This window comes from Pipistrellus kuhlii, unplaced genomic scaffold, assembly GCF_014108245.1.
Source record: "Pipistrellus kuhlii isolate mPipKuh1 unplaced genomic scaffold, mPipKuh1.p scaffold_m20_p_3, whole genome shotgun sequence".
Taxonomy (NCBI): Eukaryota; Metazoa; Chordata; class Mammalia; order Chiroptera; family Vespertilionidae; genus Pipistrellus; species Pipistrellus kuhlii.
This window is the reverse complement of record NW_023425529.1, coordinates 5,888,408-5,911,719: the sequence shown is the minus strand read 5'-3', so window position 1 is coordinate 5,911,719 and position 23,312 is coordinate 5,888,408. Positions and strand designations below refer to the sequence as shown.

General features: G+C 50.6%; 1 protein-coding gene across 2 annotated transcripts in view; it reads right to left on the bottom strand.

Annotated features, from left to right (window-relative positions):
- SYN3 (synapsin III) overlaps positions 1 to 23,312 on the bottom strand; it is a 372,118-nt gene that overhangs the window by 245,765 nt on the left and 103,041 nt on the right. For both annotated transcript variants that reach the window (XM_045587543.1, XM_036457421.2), the window contains exons 5-6: positions 5,972 to 6,128; positions 4,591 to 4,680 (exon numbers count right to left, since the gene is read on the bottom strand). In XM_045587543.1, the coding sequence (XP_045443499.1) occupies positions 4,591 to 4,680; positions 5,972 to 6,128 (247 nt within the window). The remainder of the gene's footprint in view (positions 1 to 4,590; positions 4,681 to 5,971; positions 6,129 to 23,312) is intronic.

The following is a 23,312-nucleotide window of genomic DNA, read 5'->3' as shown; positions in this document are numbered from 1 at the left end:
TGGAGGACTCTTTGGTCCATGTGGCCAGGAGTTTCCCCGTATGTAAATTGGAGAAATACACACACCCTATGCTACACCATCCACCGAGGTGGCCCCGTAGGCTTGGTTAGAGAATACTATTTCCAAGGCAGCGTTTAGCTCACCGAGGAGGCCGTGTTTGTATACACCTTTGCATATACCCACACGGGGGACATAAGCTGATTTTTTTTTTTACACAGGACACAGATTTCTGTTCCGTGCTGTTCAATACACCCACAGTTTAATCTCTTCTATTTTGTTGTTGCTTGTTGCAAGGAAATCATGACATTCCAAGTTGACTTTTTTTTCTTTTTTTCTTTCTCATTTTAATTAAAAGTTGAGATTCTGAACACCCTCAGCATTCCTCTCACTGGGGTCACCTGACCTCTGTCCCTGTCCTTTGCTCCTGCTTCATGTCCAGGGCCTTCGTGTAGCTGCCTTCCTGGCGGGGCTCAGGAGGGAGATGCGTGTCCGCGAGGGCCGGGGACTGGGCTCGAGGGAAGGCTGCGGGGTCCTGCCCTGGCCAGATGGCCGGCTTCCCTGGGTTGGCTTATCTTTCCCCAGCTCCCTGGTGGGTGACGGCCACTTCCTGGGGGCCTCACCTCTCGGGTTGAAAGGGGTGGTCACTGGGGAAGCCTGGCTCTGCCGTTAGCTGGAGGGTTTTTTTTTTTTGTTGTTTTGTTTTTAAATAAAACTATAATATAAACTCTCCAGTTAAATAAAGTATTTTAAATGTTAGTGTTGAAATGAGATGCGGAGAGCAGGCAATCGCTTATATTTCAGAATGGGGGTGGGAGGACGGTGACATGGAACACGGCTGTTCTCCTTTTCCCAGATCGTGGGTTATTTATCCTCCCTTAGCATCTGTATCTTCAGTTCATTCCGCTTTAGGAAACAGAGCTGCCCGCTGACAGGGGAGAACAAAAGGCCGGCGACACGTCGTGAGGTCTCGCACGCGCACGCAAACGCCCAGACCCGGTGCCTGGCGGAACCCCGGGTGGGAAGAGCGGGGAGACAGTCCAGGCACCCGGCTTCCTTAGGGTCAAGTCCACCACCTTGTACCTTTCACCGTGTGGTCGTGACACCTGGCACGCAGGAAACAGAGGCTTTGCCGTCCCCGGGGGGGCGGGGGGGCAGTGTGAGCAGAAGGAGCTGCGGTCAGCAGTCTCGTAAGGGTTGAGCCGCAGGCTTGATGTTTTTAAGATTTTTATTTCGGCCCCGAAGGCTTACAAGGTGGAATCCCTAATCCAACCTGTGCAAGTTCCCCTACCCAGAGTCAGCCTCCCCTCCAGGAGGCATCTGATCATTCTGGGTCCCTGGTGGGGGTCCCTCCACACACCCAGTGGGGCCTGGGCACGAGTCACCTGTGGTTTCTCTGCAGACAAGCGGGCGGGACCTCAGGCCCTCGTGCCAGGCCCCGGTGGGGAGGAGAGCGGGTCCTGGGCAGCGAAGGGTCCTTGGCCCAGCGACGTTGCCGGAGGGCGGCGGTGGAGGAGGTCTCTGTAAGCTATAGCTTTGTTTATTTCACCTGTTCACTGACTGTATCATTTAAAGTCATTTATGTAGCCGAGGCACTTCTGTACTTCAATCATATGGTGAATGTTTTATTTTGCTAAATCTTATCCTGTGTAGGCTGTCATATGTGTACATTGTGTTTAAGAGAAAAAAAAAGAAATGAAACCCACATGCCACCATTTTTCCCAAATCAAATTCTACAGTGGAACGGAGGGTAGAGGCTTCTGTGGCGCAGACGGCCAGACTGGCGAACCGGGGAAGCGAGAAGGAGCTGGCACCCAGGCCCCTCCAGCCTCCTCTCGGTCAGCATCCGTGCTTCCTGGAGGAGGCAGGAGGCAGGAGGCAGGGGTGGGGAAACAGCACGGACATCCATGTTCTTGCTCTGTCTCACCTGGCCCCGGGCAGTCTGCCGGTCATTCCCATTCCTCTCCTCCCCTAGGCCCTTTGCCAAGTGGGAAGCCACGATTTCTCCTAAATCCCGGGCCATGAGCGCTGTAATCCCCAAACCTCTTGGTATCCCCTGGCCATCGCTCTGCCTCCCTCTCCGGGAAGCCCTCCAGGCTCTGCCTCTCTGTCTGGTGTTCCCCGTGGCAAGGCAGGAAATACCGGGAGACTCCTCCCTGAGCCCCAGACCCAAACAGCGGTCAGGCTACAGCCCATGAACACCATTTTTTATACCCTGGATCCTGAGCAATTCAAGAAATCAATGATTTATTCATTTATTCACAGCTCTGTCTCAGAGACACCGAGGGAGACCGTACCCTTCCCTGCCCCAGCCAGGATCCTGGGTTTGACGATGGCCAATGGGGATTTCCCCAAGATGACACCCAAGTGCTTGGCTTCCGGCTGCCCAAAGTAAGAAATAAAAAGAAAATAAAAAATCACTAAGATAGTTTGACACAAGAAAAATGCTTTGAAGATCTGATGGCAGAAGCCAAACAAAACGGGGACGGGTAGGAGAGGTAGATGTCAGCAGCCTGCCAAGAGGCTTTTGGGAGGCGTGAGGAGGGAGGAACTTAGAGACCGGGTCATGCTCCGAGGGGAGGGGCTGCGAGGCCCCCCACCCCCGCCTTCCCCCCGAAGCCAGTCTGCTGTCCTGACACCCAGAAGTGATGGAGAGGTACCAACCAGAGAAAACACAGTCTTAGAAGGAATGTATTTGTTGCTAAATTTTGTAGCACTGTTTACAGTTTTCCTCCATGTTATTTATGAATTTTATATTCCGTGAATGTATATTGTCTTGTAATGTTGCATAATGTTCACTTTTTATAGTGTGTCCTTGATTCTAAACAGTAAAGTGGTTTCTATCACGCACCTGCCGTCTCTCACCTCCTTGTGTCCTGACCGTGCCGCCGGGGGTTGGGGGTTGAGAGGGTGGGGAAGGTTCAAGAGGGGCGGGGTGCAGATCACAGAGGGTCTTGGGAACTGGTGGGTCCCGCCTGCCCTGGCCTCAGGCTCCCCCACCCCGCGCTCCACTCACCTCCACGATGTGGCCGCCCGCACTGGTCCTTCCCCAGGCAGGGGGAACTTCAGGACAGGCATCTTAGATTTCCTCCTGGATGCTCCTCCAGCCCTGCTCTTGCTCCCCGATTCTATGTCCATAGTACCACAGAATTGGGAACCTGATTACCTGTTAGTGCTACAGGTACTCCCGGACGGGTCTACCCGTCTCCTTCCTAAGAATCTCAACCACGTGGAAGTGGGCAGGGGAAGACTGCACAGATGTCAAATGCCCGCCTGAAATTCTGAGTGTGGCGCAGCCTAGTGGGCAATGCCAGGAACTCATGAGGCCTCACCATAGACAGCAAAGCCTGCCCAGAGCTTAGACCCGCCTGCCGCCCTCAATGGACGCTGTAAACTCTTCCCCCAATTGTCGTCCCATTGCTGACCATGTCCCAGGGTGTAGCTTTGCTTGTATTTTAAAGCGTCACTACGTTGAAGCCCTATCGTACGCCAGACACAGCACTCTACACTCACGGTTTCATGAAATCACAACAACCCAACGAGGTTGTTGCTCCAGCACCCGTGGTTCTCAGCGATGGGAGCTCAGGCTCACAGACATGAACTCAGTGCCTAGGATCTAGTCGGCAGGCAGAGCGAGGATTGAGGATAAACACTGCGTTTCCCTACCATGGTCACGCTTTGCTGGAATATGCCGGGTTCCTCATACCCTTCTTATTCCAACCAGCAAGTCCTGCATGCTGGGACTCTCACCGCATCGGATGTAAGCGAGAGATCAATAGCAAACCCCTCCATCGACTGCTCCCACCTGGAGCCTGCAGTCCTTCCGATCAGGGTCTCCAAATGGGATTGTCCAACTCAGCAGCCTGAGCTTGGAAGTCCACAAGAGGCCACTGTCCCTGAGCTGGCACCCCCTGACACCCTCTGAACTACCCTGTTCTCCAATATTCACTCCCCTTCTTCCTGAGGCGAGTGGAAGCACAGACCTGGGTTCCTGGGACCATCTGCACAAGCAGGCACGTCTCAGGCCGTTTCCAGCTGCCCAGGACGCTCCCACCCAACCTGTGCCAGCCCTGGGGTGCAGAGCGCTCCAGCCCATGGAAGGGGACAGTGACCTCTGCCACCGGCTGCCCAAGGGAAGCTCCGACCACTTCCCAGAGACAACCACAAGTGCATTCAAACATTGGAATATGAAGGGGACACACAAGGAAACTGTCCTCCAACAACCCATGCCAGTCAAATACTACTGCTTTTATTGACATCAGAGCGGAAACCAAGGCCGGCGCAGGCGCAAATAAAACAACATTCCGCCTCTGAAGCAGCATTTACCCTTATTATCAACCTTTGGCCCCCACATGCTCGTTCAGGTGGTCCCCTTGTGTGCCCCAAATCCCAGAAATCCCAGGGAACTCTGCCCCCCTCAGCCATGCCTCCTGCTGCCTAAATCCCACCTGCAGAGCAGACTCTTCCCTTAGGATAGCCGGCGTTCCCATGAGGCATCGAGGCCGGCCCATCTCCTCCATCCAAATGAACGGAGAACACAGACATGTGTCAGCTCCAGATCGCGCGAATAAGCAGCATACACAGGCCACTCACCATTGGCTTATGGTTGGGGAAAAATGTCTGCTCCACCAGCGGGAACTTCTCTGGACCCAGGGAGTGGAAGATCTTAATGAGCTGAGAAAACTAGGACAGAAAAGGAAAGAACATGGGTCAACCCCTGTTACCTCATATGACAGAGCCACCCCATGACCCCGGGGCTCAAGTGTCAGACGGCTCTGAGCTGAGCCACAGTGGCTGCTCTCTGCCTATGGGGAAAAGGTCACAGGCTTTAGCGGGCACCCGTTACCTCCTGCACCTGGCTGCACCAACCCCTGCATTCCTGCCAGGCACACCGAGTTCAGCTCCATAACTTTCAATGCACGTTTCCTATACCCTCAGCCTCTCACACAAGCACAACCTGCTGGCATTCATGCGTGTCCCTTCTTTCTAAAGAGGCACGTGACACAGGAGTTTATGGCACAGACTCTGGGGTCAAATTCCTGCTCCTGCACTTCCTGTGTAACCTGGGAAAGGTGTCTGAACTTCCGTGTCCTCCTCTGTGGGTGGAGAAAAAGAGGGAGCCAACCTCACAGGGGCTTTGCAAGGATTGAACGTGCAGTGTCTTAAAGGAATTTAGGCCTTGACTGGTTTGGCTCAGTGGATAGAGCGTTGGCCTGTGGCTGGAAGGGTCCCAGGTTCGATTCAGGTCAAGGGCATGTACATTGGTTGCGAGCACATTCCCAATAGGGGGTGTGCAGGAGGCAGCTGATTGATGTCTCTCTTTCATCCAATATTTCTAACTCTCTATTCATCTCTCTTCCTCTCTGTAAAAAAACAAACAATAAAATATATTTAAAAAAATAAAATAAAGGGATTTAGGCGTAGTTGTGGGAGTGGAGGCGTGGTATTTTGGGCAAAGCCTCTCTTACAGGCGACATTTATGGAGACTCAAATACATCAAGTGAATGAATGAAACAAGTGAATAGAAGGTGGGGGAAATCAAGTCTTGGGGGTCGGAAAGAGGACTCCGAGGTCTGGCTTCACGCCTGGACTCTGGGCAGGTTCCTCAGCTGTTCTGAGCCACCTGCCCGTGGTCATGATGGACTGAATGCCAGGCAGCACCACGTTCTAGTACTTGCTCCATGCCCACTACCCAGTGCCTATTGCTAACAACAGTGACGTGACAGAATATTAGTCAGAACAGGATCGTGCTGCCTCTGACCACTAATATCATTATAGGACACCACTGTGTCATACTACGTGTTATATGATATTTGTTCGGCAATCACTACAAGGAGGGGACTGGGATCCAAGTTGCTTCTTCAGCTGCCTTTTCATGCTGAGCTCTCCTTATTGGGGAACGGGCCCGTCTCAGGCCCAGGGGGTTTCTCCCACTGCCCCCACTTCCCTCAGGGTCAGCCCGGCCGCCACCTACCACCCAGGGCTTGCTGCAGAAGTTGTAGACGGAGTAGAGGGAGTTGATGGCGGGCAGCCCTCCGTACTGCAGGCCGATGACCAGGCTGCGGTAGTCCTCGCCCAGGGCCATGCTGTAGGCGTGCTGGCGGACCAGGATGAAGTCAGGCTTGAAGGACCTGCGAGAGAGGGGCCGACAGCGGCGTCACTGCGCTGGGCACTGAGGGGACACCATGCATTGGCCACGGCCTGAGGGGAGAGCACGGAGCCGGGGTGGCGATGCCCGGGAGCCCTCTGCTCATGACGGGATGGGGTGGTGGGTGTGGGTGAGGAGAGTCAGTTGCAAACACAATGAAAAATGACTGAAAGCAACTTTCACTTTCTTTCTGCTTCCCTTTCTCTTTATGCTTAATATTCTTATTTTTCAAATAAACTTTTACTTTATTATGAAAATTATTAATAGTTTTACTTTCTTTTTTAATTTAATAAATCTTTATTGTTCAGATTATTATAATAGTTTCTCCTTCCCCCCCTTCCCCACATCTCCCCTCCACCCGGTTCCCACCCTACCCTCTGCCCTTACCTCCCCACCACTGTCCTCATCCATAGGTGTACACTTTTTGTCTAGTCTCTTCCTGCACCCCCCTACCCCTTTCCCCCTAAGAATTATCAGTCCACTCCCTTTCTATGTCCCTGATTCTATTATATTCACCAGTTCCTCAGATTTTTAATGCACTTGATTTCTGGGTTCACTTGTTGATAGATATGTATTTGTTGTTCATAATTTTTATCTTTACTTTTTTCTTCTTCCTCTTCTCAAAATAAAAATATTTTTTCATTGATTTCAGAGATGGAGAGGAAGAGAAAGAGAGAGAAACGCCAACGATGAGATAAAACCATTTTTATGCACACCCACACTGGGCATGGGACCTGCAACCCAGCATGTACTCAGACTGGGAATCGAACCCTGAGCTCCTGGCTCCTAGGTCGATGCTCAACCACTGAGCTACACCAGCTGGGCTTTTTCCCTTTCAAGGAAGCCACAAGGGCACTAACGTGACGGCCGGGTCCATGCTCAGATTCCTTTGCAGATGCCACTCCGATTAGCGCTCACAGCAACCTGGTAAACGCTGTATGTCCCCATTTTATGGATGTAAACACTGCAGCTCAGAGAAGCTACGCATCTCTGCAGGTAACAAGGCCGGGAGGCAGGAGAGCTGCATTTGAACCTGGGCCTTCTGGTCCCAAGTCCATTGCACGGCACCAGGGAGCTGACACGTTGTTGGACTCATGCTGCCCAGGACCCATCTGGTCCTGGATTCCTCACTTCACAGCCACAGAAGAAAATCAGACGCACGCAGGGGCTTACTCACATGGTGTATCCTGCTGAGCACCTCCAGAGTCAGGCACTCAGCTTCAAATACACAGTGTCTCTCTAGAATAATCAAAGGTGATGCCAATACCTCTACAGGGAAAGGCCTGCCTACACTGGAGCCAGAGGGAAGGATGAGCTCTAGGTGCCAAGTCTCACCGTACACCCAGGGCCTGGCACCGAAAATGGGAATAATGAGCCTGTTGGAGGGATGAACGATATGCAGGAACATCACCTGCTCACCCCAAAGGAAATTGCCAGGTCTCCCGGCTACGTCAGAACTCTCTCCCAGGTGGCCACGTGGTCTGTGACCTCACGAGTGTGGCTGACACAGTGCTCCTGGCAATGGCCAGTCATGTCACTCGGTGATTAGGGTTAGGGTGGGTGTGAAGCCTGGAATTATTATGCCCACGTCCTTATTGCATTCTTAGAACGAAACCAGTCCAACTAGCGTAGTTTTACAAATGGGGAAACCGAGGCCTGTGGCAAGGCGGTGGTGTGTCCCAGGTCACCGGGCAAAGCCCCTGTGGAGCAGGAGGCTGTGGGCAGGTCTCTCCCCCGTTTCCTGCCTCCTGGACCCACTCCGCTGGGAGGAAGGGGGCAGGCATGTGTCTCTGGCAGGAATCTGGTGACACAGGCAGCACTGGATTAAAACATAACCACTTGCTGCCTTTATCTGACTTCAACTGGAATACACGCTCATTTGGCAAAAGGAAAAAAAAAAAAAAAGACTTGAACAACACAAAGACACAAAATCACCTGTAATTCTCAACTCAGAGATAATCCCTAACGACCATTCTACTTGTTTCCTTAAATGTCCATTACTATCCACTTATGTGTTTTAACGTATACAACATGCATTCATACTCATAAATGGATTTCGTGCTTTCTATTACTATTTTGCTACTTTCCACATACTATTATGGTGTGAACACTTCCCCTACTCTCAAAATAGCTTCAAAACTATCATTTCTACCAGCAATCTAGTAGACCACTGAAGGAGTATCATAATTAAATCAACCAATCATCTACTCTCATCAAATAGGCTATTTCCAATATTTCACACACATTCATCTTTACACAAAAATCACTGCTTTCATTTAAAACTATTTTCTTAAGATAGATTTAAGAAGTGCAATTACTGGGTTAAAGGATATAAACTTTTTTTTAAGGTCATCAAAAGAGTATGTCTTTTTAAATTTTTAAAAATTGATTTGAGAGAGAGAGAGAAACAGAGAGGGAGAGAGAAACATCAATGTGAGAGAGAAACATTGATCATTTGCTTCCTGCACGTGCCCTGACGGGATCGAAACTGCAACCTGGGTATGTGCCCTGCCCATGAACACCAGGATGCTGTCATGAGGCCCGTGGGGCACACCAGTGGCTGCACATCATGGCGACCATGGGAAAGTGGCCCGGTGGGATTTATGAGCAGCTGGGCTCTCTGATCAGTCCTGGGCCCTCTGTAAAGTTTACAATACAGGAACACGAGTTGCAGGAGAAATTGGCCTTCCTTACCTCCCTCCTCAGCCTCAGAACCTCAGTCTGTGTATCCTGCTCTCTTGCTTCCCTTTCGTTCCTAAGAAGCTGTCCATGCCGTTTCATCCTACTCCTCCGTCCCTTGGTGAACCCACATGTTATGGGTTGAAGTGTGTCCCCCAAAAGACACGTTGAGGTCCTCAGCCTTGTTACCTGCACATGTGACCTTAGGGCAGTGGTTCCCCAACTTCCTAATGCTGTGATCCTTTAATACAGCTCCTCATGTCGTGGTGACCCCCAACCATAAAACTATTTTCGTTGCCGCTTCATAACTGTAATTTTGCTACTGTTATGAATCATAATGTAAATATCTGTGTTTTCCGATGGTCTTAGGTGACCCTGCTAGTGGTTCTCAACCTGTGGCTCTACAACCACTGCTGCTGTAGAGCCTAAGACCATCTGAAAACACAGATATTTGCATTATGGTTCATAACAGTAGCAAAATTACAGTTATGAAGTAGCAACAAAAATAATTTTATGGTTAGGGGTCACCACAACATGAGGAACTGTATTAAAGGGTCGCGGCATTAGGAAGGTGGAGAACCACTGCCTTAGGGGAAACAGTGCCTGCAGATTTAATCAAGTGATGATGAGGCTGGAGTGGAGGGCCGCATCCCATGCCTGGAGAGTTTACAGGAAGAGGGGGATGCAGACATAGACACGAGAGGAAGAGGAGGGCTGCACGTGACGAAGGAGGTAAGGCTCAGAAGGTCGTGTCTAGATGCCAGGAGCACTGAGGATCTCTGGCATGCACGAGGAACCAGGAGGAGTCAGGAAAGGACCTGCCCAGGTCCTGAGAGGGAGCATGGCCCTGTCCTCCTGATGGCAGACCCCAGACTTGGAGCTACGCGAGAATGCTCTTTGCCGTGTAAGCTGCCCAGCCCGGGGCACTTCGTGACAGCAGCCTCCGGAAACACAGACACAGCCCACCCTGACACTTCCTCTTTCTAGCAGCTTCCAGAACGTTCTGGCTCCTTTGTATCCTTCCAGGGTCCCTTCCCCACTTCCCAAAACAACCAGCCCAACCCCCACAGCAAGGAAAGGTGGAAAAGGAATCCACATGTTTACACTTTGAAATGTTAAGGAGTCAACAAGCTGACTAAGACCAATGCACTGAGGTCTGTTTGGAAGGATGTTCCCCAGGGCTCAGCTGGCTGCCTCTGAAGGGGGGGAGGGAGGGGAGACAGGGGTGACTGCATTCTTCCGCAGTCTCTGTGGTACTGACTGCATTTTAAAAAACAGGAATAAAAAGTGCACAGAATGTTTTTACCACCAGGAATAAACAATGAGGTTATCTTCATTTGGGGAAAGAAAAAAATGATCAATGTGACAGTGATGTAACAGCACGGAAAATGCTGACGGGACAGTTTCATGTGACATAAAACAGTAGGAAAGAGACGCCGTGTGACTAGAATGCCGTAAACACGATGGTCCAGGAAGGCGAGATGGAAATGGCTACTTGCTAAGGCGGTGAGTTCTGTTGTTTTGAAATTTCCCATTTTTGTGATACTGTGGTTGGGGAATTCATCAGAACTTCTGGTTCGCCTCAATCCATAAGTGAGCTGTGAAGCAAGTCCCCTCCACTTTAGAGGGCCAGGACCTTGAGCAGTGAGAGGGCACTGTGGACATTAGGGATATTTCTGTGTTAAATAATAATATATATATTATTGATTTCAGAGAAGAAGTGAGAGGGAGAGAGAGATAGAAATATCAATGATGAGAGAGAATCATTGACCAGCTGTTTCCCGCACAGCCCACACTGGGGATCAAACCTATAACTCAGGCATGTGCCCTGACCAGGAATCGAACTGTGACTTTCTGGCTCAACCCCTGAGCCATGCCCACTCTTAATAAACTTTCCCTGGTGTTATCTGCTTTCTGGGATACAGCTGGCCAGCACTTGCGCGCGCACACACACACACACACACACACACACACACTTTGAAAACAGTGACGTTCCCTGTAACAACCAGGGGTTGGGAACTACGTGTGAGAATCTTTTCCTGGTGCCCAGCAGGTGCCAGCACATAGTAGGTACTCAGGAGAGGCACGTGGAAGAGGAGCGTGCTCTGGCCTCACCGCTCAGGGTCCTGGCCCCTCTGAAGTGAATCACGCTTCATCAGCGAGCAGGGAAAAGGATCTGAAGAAGCCAGATTACGCGTGAGTGTGGGAAAACATGACGTGGTTCTGTCCCTGACGAGCTGTGGGTCTGAGAGCACGGCTCCACCTCCCTGGGCCTCAGTTTCCTCATAAGCAAAAAAAAAAAAAAAAAAAAAAGGACTAAGTGACCTCCGAAGGCCCTTTCTGGGGTGACTGTCTTGAATTCCCAACTTGGATCCAAGGCTTTCAATGCCCGGCTCTTCGTCACATCTGTCCAAGCGTGACTTTCTGTCACATAGCGGTAGTTTATAAGAATCATGGTTACAAAGGACTGGGACCTTGCCAAGGGCCAGACACCTATGAGGGGCTTTCAAGCCTTATCTCCTCCGACCCCTCACAAAGCCCCTGCGAAGTGAGTGTTTCACTTGGGCTGGGCCCCTGGAAGCAGAGCCCCACACGGGTGTCCGGCAGCCTGCGGCTCATGGAGCAGGCGTGCTCTGGAGCAGAAGCTGTCGAGGAGGAGGGATGCGGGACAGGAAGGGAGGGTGCAGTCACGGTAAGTCCAGTCTTGGCCTGATCCACAGGGGCCTCTGGGGCATGAATAGTCCCACCGAGTTGTCCACCTTGAGGGAGGAGGCTGGACTTTTGGTCCCCAATCTCAGTCAATTAGCAACCCTCCTGATGGGAGGGGAGAGATGGCAGAGGCATTAGCCTCTGAGTGTGCCAGGGATGGCACCATTGGCCCGAGGCTCTGAAGGCTGGAGGCAGAGCTGCTATCGTGGCATCACAGTGCTGGAGGGGGCGGGGGGTGCACTGGCTGGCAAAGGGGATCTGAGCAGAGAACTACCCTATACTGTGATGAGCCCATTTGACAGATGAGGAAAACAGAGACCTGGAGAGATCACAGAACATCCTCTCCAGATCACAGAACGACTAAGTATACAGGTTTGTATTATTAGGTACAAGTCACGTTTCCCACCAACAGTGCCCAGCCCACCCATGTTCCCAGCACCCACAAGATGTCTGCACCCAGGGGTGCTGGCCGGGGCTTGACAGACCTGTGCTTTTGAACTGCAAAAGCCACCTGAGACCCCTGACCCATGCCAGGGCCAGGGGCCTCAGGTGGCATGTCTCTGGGTGGGTTTGTCCTCTGCCCACGTGAGGCCTGGGTCGGGTGCGGCTCTGACAGCTGCCTAGGCTCCGGGGCTGTCAGCGGCCGGCAAGAGCCATGGGCCTCCTGCCAGGCTGCCTGCTTGGGAAGGGAACATTATTCATCAGGGAGATAAGGCAGCCGATGAGAGATGGGGCTCAGAGCAGCTGCTCCTCAGCCATAGGAGGTGGAGGGAGGAGCGCAGCGGAGGGCGAGGTAGGAAGCCCATTTTGAGATAAAATATGATGGTGCTGCTGGGGGGTGGTGGGGAGCACCTTTTGACTCGAGGCTGTCCCCACAGACAGCCAGGGCCGACAGGCCACGGAGGTGTCATCAGGTGAACTACCAAACAAGCCGGGGCCCATCAACGGCTCGGTCAGCGGGAAACCACCCCCTGGAGGGGACATGGTTCTCAGGAGGCAAGGGGGACCCCTGGCTGGGCTACAGCCCCGAATCACTCATTTCCTGCCCTCATATCTTCAGGGGGGCCTAAGCCCTCTTCCTGCACTGCCCCAGGTCTCCCCTCTTCTCTCAAAGCCAGCCCGTACCCCATGGAATTGTCCAAGGTGAGGAGCAAGTGTGAGGTTTCTGTATTTTATCTTTTGTGTGGTTTTTTTTTGCTTATTTTCAGAAGGAGCAAGGGTGATGGGCTCGTAGGGGGTTCCTAGACTGTGCGGGGACCCTGACCTGCCCGGCCACCTCTCCAGCCTCCTCTCGCCCATTGCCCATCAGGCTCCATCCTTCCTGACCGCCTGGAGGGTTCCTGCAGTGGCATCCCCATCCTGACCTCCTGACTCACTCCTCGTTAGCAGTCAGACAGGGAGGGGAGGAGAGAGGGGCCATAACAAGTATCTATGGCCCAGTGGCCCAGTGTGTGGCTCAGGGGTTGAGTGTCAACCTATGAACCAGGAGGTCAGGGTTCGATTCCTGGTCAGGGCGCATGCCCAGGTTGTGGGCTCAGTCCCCAGTTAGGGGGTGTGCAGGAGGCAGCTGATCAATGACTTTTTCTCATCATTGATGTTTCTCTCTCTCCCTCTCTGACATCAATAGAAAAATACATTTTTAAAAAGTATCTATGATATTAGAGTTCTTTTTAAAAAATATATTTATTGATTTTTTTACAGAGAAGAAGAGAGAGGGATAGAGTTAGAAACATCGATGAAAGAGAATCATCAATCAGCTGCCTCTTGCACACCCCCTACTGGGATGTGCCCGAAACCGAGGTACATGCCCTTGACCGGAATCGAACTGGGGACCTTTCAGTCCGCAGGCCGACGCTCTATCCACTGAGCCAAACCGGTTTTGGCTAGAGTTCTCTTTATAAAAACTCTGAAGGGAATCAGGGAACGACAGTTACTGTTCACAAAGTCCATCATGTGTGTGAGGCTCTTTTGTCTTCTTTCAGCTTTCCCTCGATTGATCTTGACAATTACATTTTGAGGTAGTTGTTTGTTATTTTAAATAAATAAATAAATAAATGATAAATAAATAAATAAATAAATAAGACAGAGGCACAGAGAGGTTCAGGAACCTCCCCAAGGCCACACTGCAGAGCCAGGTAGCCTGGCCCCGGAGTGTGGAGAGGGTATTTTTCCCCTCCCCGGTGCCTGGGTGTTTGTTATAGGATTCTCTGTATTTCTTCTATGTTTAAAATAGTTCAGAATTGGTGTGTGTGTGTGTGTGTGTGTGTGTGTGTGTGTGTGTGTTTTAAAGGGTCTGGAGTAAATATGGAAACATGTTAGTATTTTGCTCAATTGGTGTGCTCCACGACATATGTTTACAATCATTCCAGGCTTTATGCATATGAATATTTCAAAAGGAAAAGACCAACGCCTGGGCTTGGGGTGTTCCCACCCCGTGAAGCCCCCGGGAGGCCCACAAGCCCCCTCAGGAGGTCCCCGCTTCTCTGTGCTGGGCTCCACGTGGTCTCATCACGCAGCATCTGCACTGGTGATTTATGTCGGCTGATTTCCCGTCTCCTCCCTCTGGGCTGCGAATCCCACCAGGGAAGGGGCGATGCTGGGTTTACCTCTGGATTTCCGGGGCCTGGCCTACTGAGGAGTCTAGATGCTCGATAAAATGGTTAGACTAAACGGAGCCTGTCTGGGGCCCCCCTGGGCGAGGACCCAGCCGCTGACGGAAGGAAGGGAGGCAGTGGAGCGTGGAGCGTGGAGGGAGCGATGCGGGCCCTGCCCTCCCGGCTGCAGACATATGGCAGTGATTTTTAGGACTCTCCCCCAGCCAGAGCTCCCAGTGCAAGTGCTTCCAGCTACACCTTTCCCTGTGCCCGGGAACTTTCTACGACAGGATCTTGACTGCTGCCTGCTCCGCTCACGCCCATCAAAGCAAGAGAGGCGGGGGCAGCACTGGAGGAAGCCCTGGGGGTCTTGCCCGTCGTGTCTGGAACTGGGACTCTGCAGGTTGGGGGATTTCTTATAAGTGGGGGCTCTCCAGCTGAGCTGCACGCTGGAATCACCTGGGGAGCTCCCCAAACTATTCACACCCACACCTTCCCTCTCTTCCCGCCCGATGATGTCCTGCTGTGACGGGCCGAGGCTGGGCTTCTCGGAAGTTCTCCAGGTGACTGGGACAGAGACAAACTCCCGTTAGGTGCCCTTTGCAAAAATGACAGCTGTCACCAGGTGACCTGGGACGGCCTCGGCATTCAGTGCGCCGTTACTGGGCATCTATTAATATGACGTGACAGAGCAGAGGTGGGGCAGCTGGCTTTGATGTGCACAGAGCACACGGCCAAGCAGGATGTGTCAGGTCTCAGGGCCTCTCAAGACCATTGTCACGTATCACTGACGGACCACAGGGCAATTCCCTGCCCGAGTCCATAGCGATGGTCACTCCTGGCTGCTGGACAAAGAACCGGGTGGTGACTATGGACACAACCCTCAGGTGCGTTTCTCCGAAGCCCAGCTGGGCATAGATGGGCTCTTTCCCCAGCTCGGTGGGACTTTAGATACTCGACACCAAGAAACACGTCAGCAAGCGGCACAAGTCTGGCTGAACCGGGCAACGTTTCTAAGAACTTAGATACACGTTTAACCCGCTGGTGCGTGGACTGCTCTGAGGACCACGGGTGGAGGCAAACACTGGCCGAGCGCCTATGTGCTCTCTGAACCTTTGCATAACCCGGGAGGTCCGTGAGTGGACTGTTTAGGGCGTGGGTGCTGGGCTCGGGCCCTGCTCTACCATGTGACAGCTGTGTGGCCCTGAAACAGTGAACACTTTTGTGTCTCCATTTCCCCGTTGGTGAAGAACAGGCGTGTCAAAGAGCATGCACCTCACAGAGTGGCGACAGAATGGGATAGGGCAATCCCGACCAGAGGGAGACCAGGAAGCCCCTGAGAGTGACAATTCCGATCACGAACACTGACAGGTAGATGGCGTTTATTTGTGACACTGGTCAGAGTTTCCATGCATACGGTTTTTAAAAAACCTTCTTTGAGCCAAAACCGGTTTGGCTCAGTGGATAGAGCGTCGGCCTGCAGACTGAAGGGTCCCGGGTTCGATTCTGGCCAAGGGCATGTACCTTGGTTGCGGGCACATCCCCAGTAGGGGGTGTGCAAGAGGCAACTGATTGATGATTCTCTCTCATCAATGGTTCTGACTCTCTATCCCTCTCTCTTCCTCTCTGTGAAAAATCAATAAAATATATATTTAAAAGTAAAAATAAATAAATAAATAAAAATAAAAATAAAAATAAAAAACCTCCTTTGATATCTTAAACACAGGTCACTCATGGATGCGAGACCCCATGGCAGGCCTGCTGGGAACCCTCCGGAACTTTGAAGTTTCCTCCTCCAGAGGTTGGCCTTGCCAGCCGGTTCCTCGCTGCAGGTCCCCCTGCTGTGCTGATGTCACCGCAGCCTGGTTCCTTCCAGCCCCACCTCCGCTCACTGTCCTCAGGGGCCCCGAATGGGGAAGCTCTGTTTAGGGTCTTGTGTCCACCTTCCAGGGTCCTTTCCTAAACCCCAAGCCCAGCCATGACTGCAGGCGTTTTCAATGACCGTGGACGTCAAAGCCTCCTCGATGCTGTTCTGACTCGCTTTCCTACGTGGCAGCCTATCTGGGACAGCCTTTCGTGTCAGCACACACAGAGGTGCTTCTTGTATTTGGGATTGCACCTCATTGTAAAGCCTTGCCCTCATTTCTCTCACCGGCACCCTACAGATGGGCAGCGAGGCTGTGTCTAACCTTTAGCTACCAACAGACTCTTCTGAGAATGAAGCTGACCTTAACATTCACACATCCCCCACCCACTGCCTGCCACCCATCTGTATGGAGCGTAGTGCATACACGTGTCTAGGAGAATGGCACCAGGGAGCTGGGTGCAAAGAAAACGGTGTTTGACGGCCTCTGCTTCTCTCTTCTGGATGCACAATGATTCTGGCTGCAAATAACAGTGATGACGCCATCAATCCGTAAAGCGCATGACTGACATCACCAAGCAATGATGACAGTGAAAGGGGAGAGGGAGTCAGAGGCTAAGAGTCATCCTCTGGTCCCAGGTCCTCCGTGAATTGCCCTGGCTCCCGGGGTCACAGCCTCGTGGCAGTGAGGAAGAAGCTCTTTCCTGGTGTCTGTGAAGAGGTGTGGTGGCCTTCACAGCGTCCCCTGGCAGCCACCTCTCAGGCCCCACTGGTCAGACCTGCCTCGTGGGCCCCTTCCTCCACACATCTGTCTCCATGATAATGGAATGACCACACTGCTGAAGCTAACCAAGGCTCACCGTGGCATCGGGGAGGGGCCTGTGCTCCCTTGAAGTGCTCTGGCCACCCAGATCTGGATCAGCTCAGGAACCGGGAGACCAGAAAGAAGGCAGGCAACCCACAGAACACAGCACACCTGCTGAAGTGTCGGCATCTGTGGCCATCCTAGGCTGTGCTTTTAAAGAACTGGCTCATAGGGTTATGTGTTTCGAGAGAAAATTAAATTAAGTAGACTTACAATGACATATCTGGATACATTTAAAAGTGCAACCATAACCCAAAATCTACTACAAGGCTTAATGAGGCCTGGAACACTGAGCGGCTCAAGGAACCAGAAAACACAAGCCTAAGACTGCCTGCCCCTCAGGGAGGCCTCGGGTGCACTCCGTTAGCTCCCCCAGCTCCAGTGTCACCTCAGTGGGAACTACAGCTGAAGGATGGTTAGAGGTCAGGTCATGCACAGAGACAGAAACAGCTTGGCAGTTAGAGGGACGCGGAACCCCAAGTTCCCCTGTTGTGTGACTGTGGGCATGTCTCGGATCTCCGCTTCCTCACAGGTAGAATGGCGATGAAAATTTGCCATTTGTGGCCCTGTTTTAAAAATGCACTTTACGGAGGTATCATCATTTACATGAAATAAAATGTACTCATTTAACACGTGGAGTTTGATGAGCTTTGACAAATGCATACAACCATCTCCCCATCCTGCCAGTCCCAATACACAGTTTCAGCACCACAGAAGTTGCCTCCCGCCCTCCACAGCCAACCCCCACCCCTCGGCCCCAGGCAACCACTCATCTTTCAGGGACTAGCCGGCAGATCCTGTCTGTGGAATTCTAATATTTGTGTCTTTTCTTTTGCTCAAAATAACATCTTTGGGGTACACCTGCGTCATGTGTTATGGAGGATGGAGTGGAAGGGGGTCCGTGTGACCCTGCCTCCTGGTGCTCACGCTCTCACTCAATCCCTGCCCCAAGAGTGAGAGGCCCCGTGACCTCCGAGAATATGTCAAAGGTGATGGGATGGCCCTCAGGGCTCACGCCACACTATACACATCCCTGTGTTGATGGCAAACACACTCTTTCCCCCTCGCTGGTTGCCAAGGTGTGAGAGGACTTTTGGAAAGGGCCATGCCACACACACCTTGGCAGCCTCTGGGAGCAGCGAGCAGCTTCCGACAGGCGACGAGCAAAAGGCCAGGACCCTCAGCCTTCAAGACATAGGAAATGAATTCTGCCAGCAATGGAACGAGCCTGGAAGTGGTGCCGTCCCAGTCAAGCCTCTGGATAAGAACTGAGCCCTGGTGACATCGTGACTGTAGTCTGGCAGAAGGCCTAGCAGAGCTGTGCTCCGACACCCGACCCACAGAAGCCTGGAGATAATGAATACAGAACGTCCTCGAGCAACGCTGTTCCCTCAACATATTCTCGTTAGAGTGTTGATGAGTGGTGGTACGAACTGAAGTCTTGTTGATTTCAACGAGCTAATGGTAAAACTGGTTCCATGATACATTGTTCTGCTTGAAGTCACAGAACCTATGGATGCTGTTAAGTGAAGACTATGTGTTATCTTAGGCTGATAAGCTTGTGGTGATTTGTCACTCATAGAAAACTAATAGACATCTCAGTAGTTTGTTCCTTTTAAGTGGTTATGAAATTAAAAAAAAATTTTTTTTATTGATGTCAGAGAGGAAAGGAGAAGAAGAGAGAGAAACATCAATAATGAGAGAACCACAGATTGGCTGCCTCCTGCCCGCCCCACACTGGGATGGAGCCCACCATCCGAGCATGTGCCCTGATGGGGAATGGGACTGTGAACTCCTGGTTTAAAGGTTGACGCTCAACCACTGAGCCATGCTGGCCAGGCTGGCTATGAAAATTCTTGTATAGCTCATCTAGTAGATATGTTTTGTTTCTCTTGGGGAACAATCTAGGAGGAGAATGGTTGGATTCTATAGCACATATATATTTAACTTTGTAAGAAAGTGCCAAGCTGTTTTTTTTAAAGGGGTAGTACTATTTCACACTCCCACCAGCCGAGTATGAGCATGCCAGTTGCTCTGAAACTTTGCCAACAATTTTGACTGCCTTTTTCATTTAATACATCGCTACAGTTTTTTTACCTGCATCTTCCTGATGATTAATGTGCTTGTTGGCCATTTCTTGTACATCTATTTTTGTTAAGTGCCTGTTTAATCCTAAGATACCGCCATCCTATAGGGTTGTTTTAAGAAAGCAATGTCACATGATCGGCATTGAACTCAATAAAAGAGAGATATTTTCACTTCCATTATTTTTAAGGTCACCTAAAAGATAAAATGCTACAATCCTACAAAGGGCTTACAAAGTGTGCAATATACTCTACATTAGGGGTGTCGAACTCAATCAGAGAAGGGACCAAAATCTAAAATCCAGCCTAAATCGTGGGCCGAATGGTTTACTGAACACAGCTCAGTGTGGGCCACATTGCAAGGCCTGGCGGGACGGATTTGGCCCGCGGGCCTTGTGTTTGACACATGTGCTCTACATCCTTATCCTTGAAGATGGGACAGAGGAGAAAGAACAGGAGGTTAAAAGACAGAGGAGATAGGGCAGGGATGCAGGAGGCCCAGGGTTTGAACTGGGAACCTTCACCGATGGAGGGACTGTCCGGCTTTGGGGCGATCAGTTTTGCTTAGAGATTGAAGGGAAAGCTGGCACTCAAGTGGCTTCACCGTGGGGCTGTAAACCAGGGTGAGTGAGGGGGGCACCAGCTCTGCCAGGCCTGCCATCCAAAAGGGTGCCAGACACCGCTATTTAAAGCAGCTGAGATTTCTAGCATTTTGTTGCAATCTGAAGTGTGCCCGTGTTGGCCCTGCAGTCACTGACTGGGCCTGGGCTGGAGGACAGAGCTAAACACGTGCGAGGGGATGTCATAGGAATCCAAGTCTCTATAAGAGATGCTAAAATTAGCACATCTCCCTCCTCACCGCTCCTCCTGCCCCAACTCTAATTACTCACCTTTGCCCCCAGCTCCAGGCCTCGGTTCTAAAGGCCCCTGCTTCCAGGGCCTCGCAAGGGCTGGCTTTCTAAGGATCTGGGGGAAGATGAGGCAGTGACTGTGCCCAGCAAGCTCCTCAGGGTCTACATTTGCCCCTCCCCTGGCCCCAAGGGAAAAAAATAATTGTATGGGATTTTTCTGTAAGTAAATGTCACATGTGCTTATGTAAAGGGGAAAAAAATCAAATAGCATAGCAACATATAAAAGAGAAGATGAGAGAATGCAGTTGTCCCAGATTTAGAGACAATGTTTGCATTCCAGTGTATTTCCTCCCATATTTTCAATATGCAAACATACTTATAAGTGCATAGGTCTCTAAATAAGAGGGAATTATAGATAATTTTGTAATCTTTTTTTTTTGCACCATTTCACAGAAATCTTTGCATCCCCAAATCAAAACACTGAGACCTTTATATTGACTATTTAGTATTCTATACTTGGTGGGTACTTAGACTTCTATAAATTGTTACTAAGAGTTCTGGGAAATTCTTTATATCTTTTTCTACTTCACTGACTTTTTCCTTACCAAAAGTCTTCAGTAGGGAGCTTATGGGGTCAAAGGCTATGAACATTTAAATTTATATTGTCCTTCAATTAAAACTTGTTTTAATTTTCACTTTTATCAACAGTTGATTGGAAGGTCAATTCCCTGTACTCTCAGCAACATGAAGTTGAAATATATATTTTTTTCATTTTGTTTCTGGAAGAAATGTCTCTTGGTTTCCTTCCTTTGTTCCTTGATCATTATTGAGAACTAGAGGCCCGGTTCACGAATTCATGCATGGCTGTGTTCCCTCCAATCAGGGCCATTGTAGGGTGGGGAGGCCTGGCAAGTCAGGGGAAAAGACCACAGGAGGTTAGCTGGCTGGGGTGGGGGGAGGACTGCGGGAGGTTGGCTGTGGGAGTGCACTAACCACTAGTGGACAGCTCCTGTGTTGAGCCCTGGTGGTCAGTGCGCATCATAGCAACCACTGGTTAGGTTATTGGTTGCTTAGGCTTTTATATATAAAGTTTAGCATTGCTTTTACCTATTTGTTCACAGGCCATTTCCTCTTTTTAGTGAATTATTTGTGCTTATTTTCATACTGGGATATTGATCTTTATATACGGGGGCGGGGAGAGAGTAGTCTAAGATCCTTTGCCATAGTTATTAATATTTCCTTTAAATTTGTCATTTGTTTGACTAGGCTTTTTCCTCCCAGGGGAGCTATGGGGTTGATGTTACAGAGAGATCCAGGGTGACAGCCAGGAGGCATTCTAGCTTTTCTGGCTCCATCCATCCCACTGGGTGTGAGATGTACTAAAGCTTATTGTGCCTCCTGGAGGGGATGCTCACACAACTGGCAACCCATCCTCCAGGCCGTGTGTCTTCTTGTCCTGTGGAAGGTGGGACACACTTCTTTCCCAGACTCCTTTGCAACTAGGATTTGGACCATAAGCAGATTTGGCTGATTGGAGGCACTTTCTGAGTTCCAGAGAGCAGAGTGAGGTGGAGATCATCCCTGTCTTCTTCAGCTGTTCTCTACTGGCAGCCATGTTTCTGGAAGCATGTGTGTGCCTGTCTGTGGTTTCTCCAGGGCTCTGCTCCAGCTGCTTGGGCACCAGGAGGCAGCTGAAATGGTAGCAGCATCCAGAGGCTTTCTCTGAACCCCAGCAATGGCAGAGTGCTCTTACACTGAGATACTAGCCATCTGGGGGGTCACTTCTGCAGAGTTCCAAGACCTACCTGGAGGCCCAGCCTGGATCCCACTTCTCCAGTTCTTCCAATGACATTCTAGGTCCCTAGATCCCTAGATTAGTCCTTTCTGTGTAAAAAACCCCTACAATACTTGGTTGCTCATACTGAACAAGATAGATTTTCCTAGCATTCCCATGGCTTCTACATTCTACCACATCTTTGTGCTTGCCCAGTTTTCCCATAATCCTTTTCCAGGCACAGAGCAATTGCCTCCTCTCTGCAGGCAGTCAGAATATCCACTGCGGTGTCTCCAGGATCCTCTGAGAATGTACACAGTTTGTTGCATCCAGGTTTCTTTGTAAATTATTTAGTATCGATGAATGTTGGCCACTGTGCTTGGGGTGAGAAAGTTGGTTAGACTCTCTGTGCCTCTGTTGGCTTATATCTTGACCCCATCGCTGGCATGGCTCCTCCAATGATGGTGGCCAACACGGGGCAATGGGACGGTCATATCTATGTGTCCCGCTGCCTGTGCCATGGGTGCCCAGGTTCTGGGTGTGACCAGGAGGGTGTTTCCAGATGAGGTTAACATTTAAATAGAGGGTGGAGTGGAGCAGACGGCCCTCCCCGTGTGAGTGGACCCTGTCCATCTGTCAGAGGCCCAAGTAGAATCCAGGGCCGACTGAGAAAGGACCCTTCTCTTTTCCTGAATGTCAGTGTTTTCCTTCCTTTAGACCTGAACTCGGACTGGGGAATTTACACCATCCACTTTCCTGGGTCTCCAGCTTCATGCATAGACCGTGGACTTATCAGGCTCTGTAATCATGTGAGTTAAGTAAGTCCTCATAGCATATACATATATGTGTTCTATTCCTCCTATTGGCTTTGTTACTCTGGGGAACCTGCAGGGATTCTTGTCCCAGCATTAAGAAGGGTGCAGCATTCTGTGCGTAGATCAAGTAGGAGTCCAAGGATGAAAGATAGTTTTGAAAGGCATTGGGGGGTCAGAGGAGCTTCAGTTAAAGGAGCTAAAGGCTCTCTTTGATATAGGACCTGTGCTTTTTATTAACACAAATTGTCCTAAGGCAAAGTGGAGACATATACTTCAAAAAGTAGGTTTTACAGAAGCATTATCAGATTGGGGAATAGCCTACAACTCTTCAGGACCAACAGGAGGCAATAACATGTAGATTAAGATGCCCTGAGCTGTCTGGCAGTAGACAATCATTCTATTCAGGTTTGGGGTAAGTGCCTATTAGCCTTTCTAACACATGTGATTGCATATGTGACTCAGCCCTTGTTGAGTCCCTAAGCTTCATCAACCTTTTTATGAAACTCTTGTAATTATAACATGCTGGAATTGGCTCCTGGCAGGAAACCAGACCAATACGGACAGTGAAGGGAGGATCGTGAGAAGAAAAAGCCAATATGCTTAATACGGAGACAGAAAGACAAGGGCCTAGATTCCGGACGGCAAATTCTCTCACTGCACCCAACCTGGACACAGTGACAGCTGGGCTCTTAATTCTGTGAGAAAAAGAAACGTCTGTATTGCCAGCCGTGCACATGGAGGTTTTCTGTTACATGCAGTGAAAGCCCAGTTATCTCGCATCTCCGAGGCTCGTTTCTCCGGTTACTCACTAGAGTACAACTGGGGAAGGGAAAGGCCTGAAATGAAACTCACACACATGTCCGCTGCCTCCTAGATGCAGGGTTCAAGTGAGGGGCTCTGGGGAGGCAACGGTGTCAGTGCCTTAAAGTGAG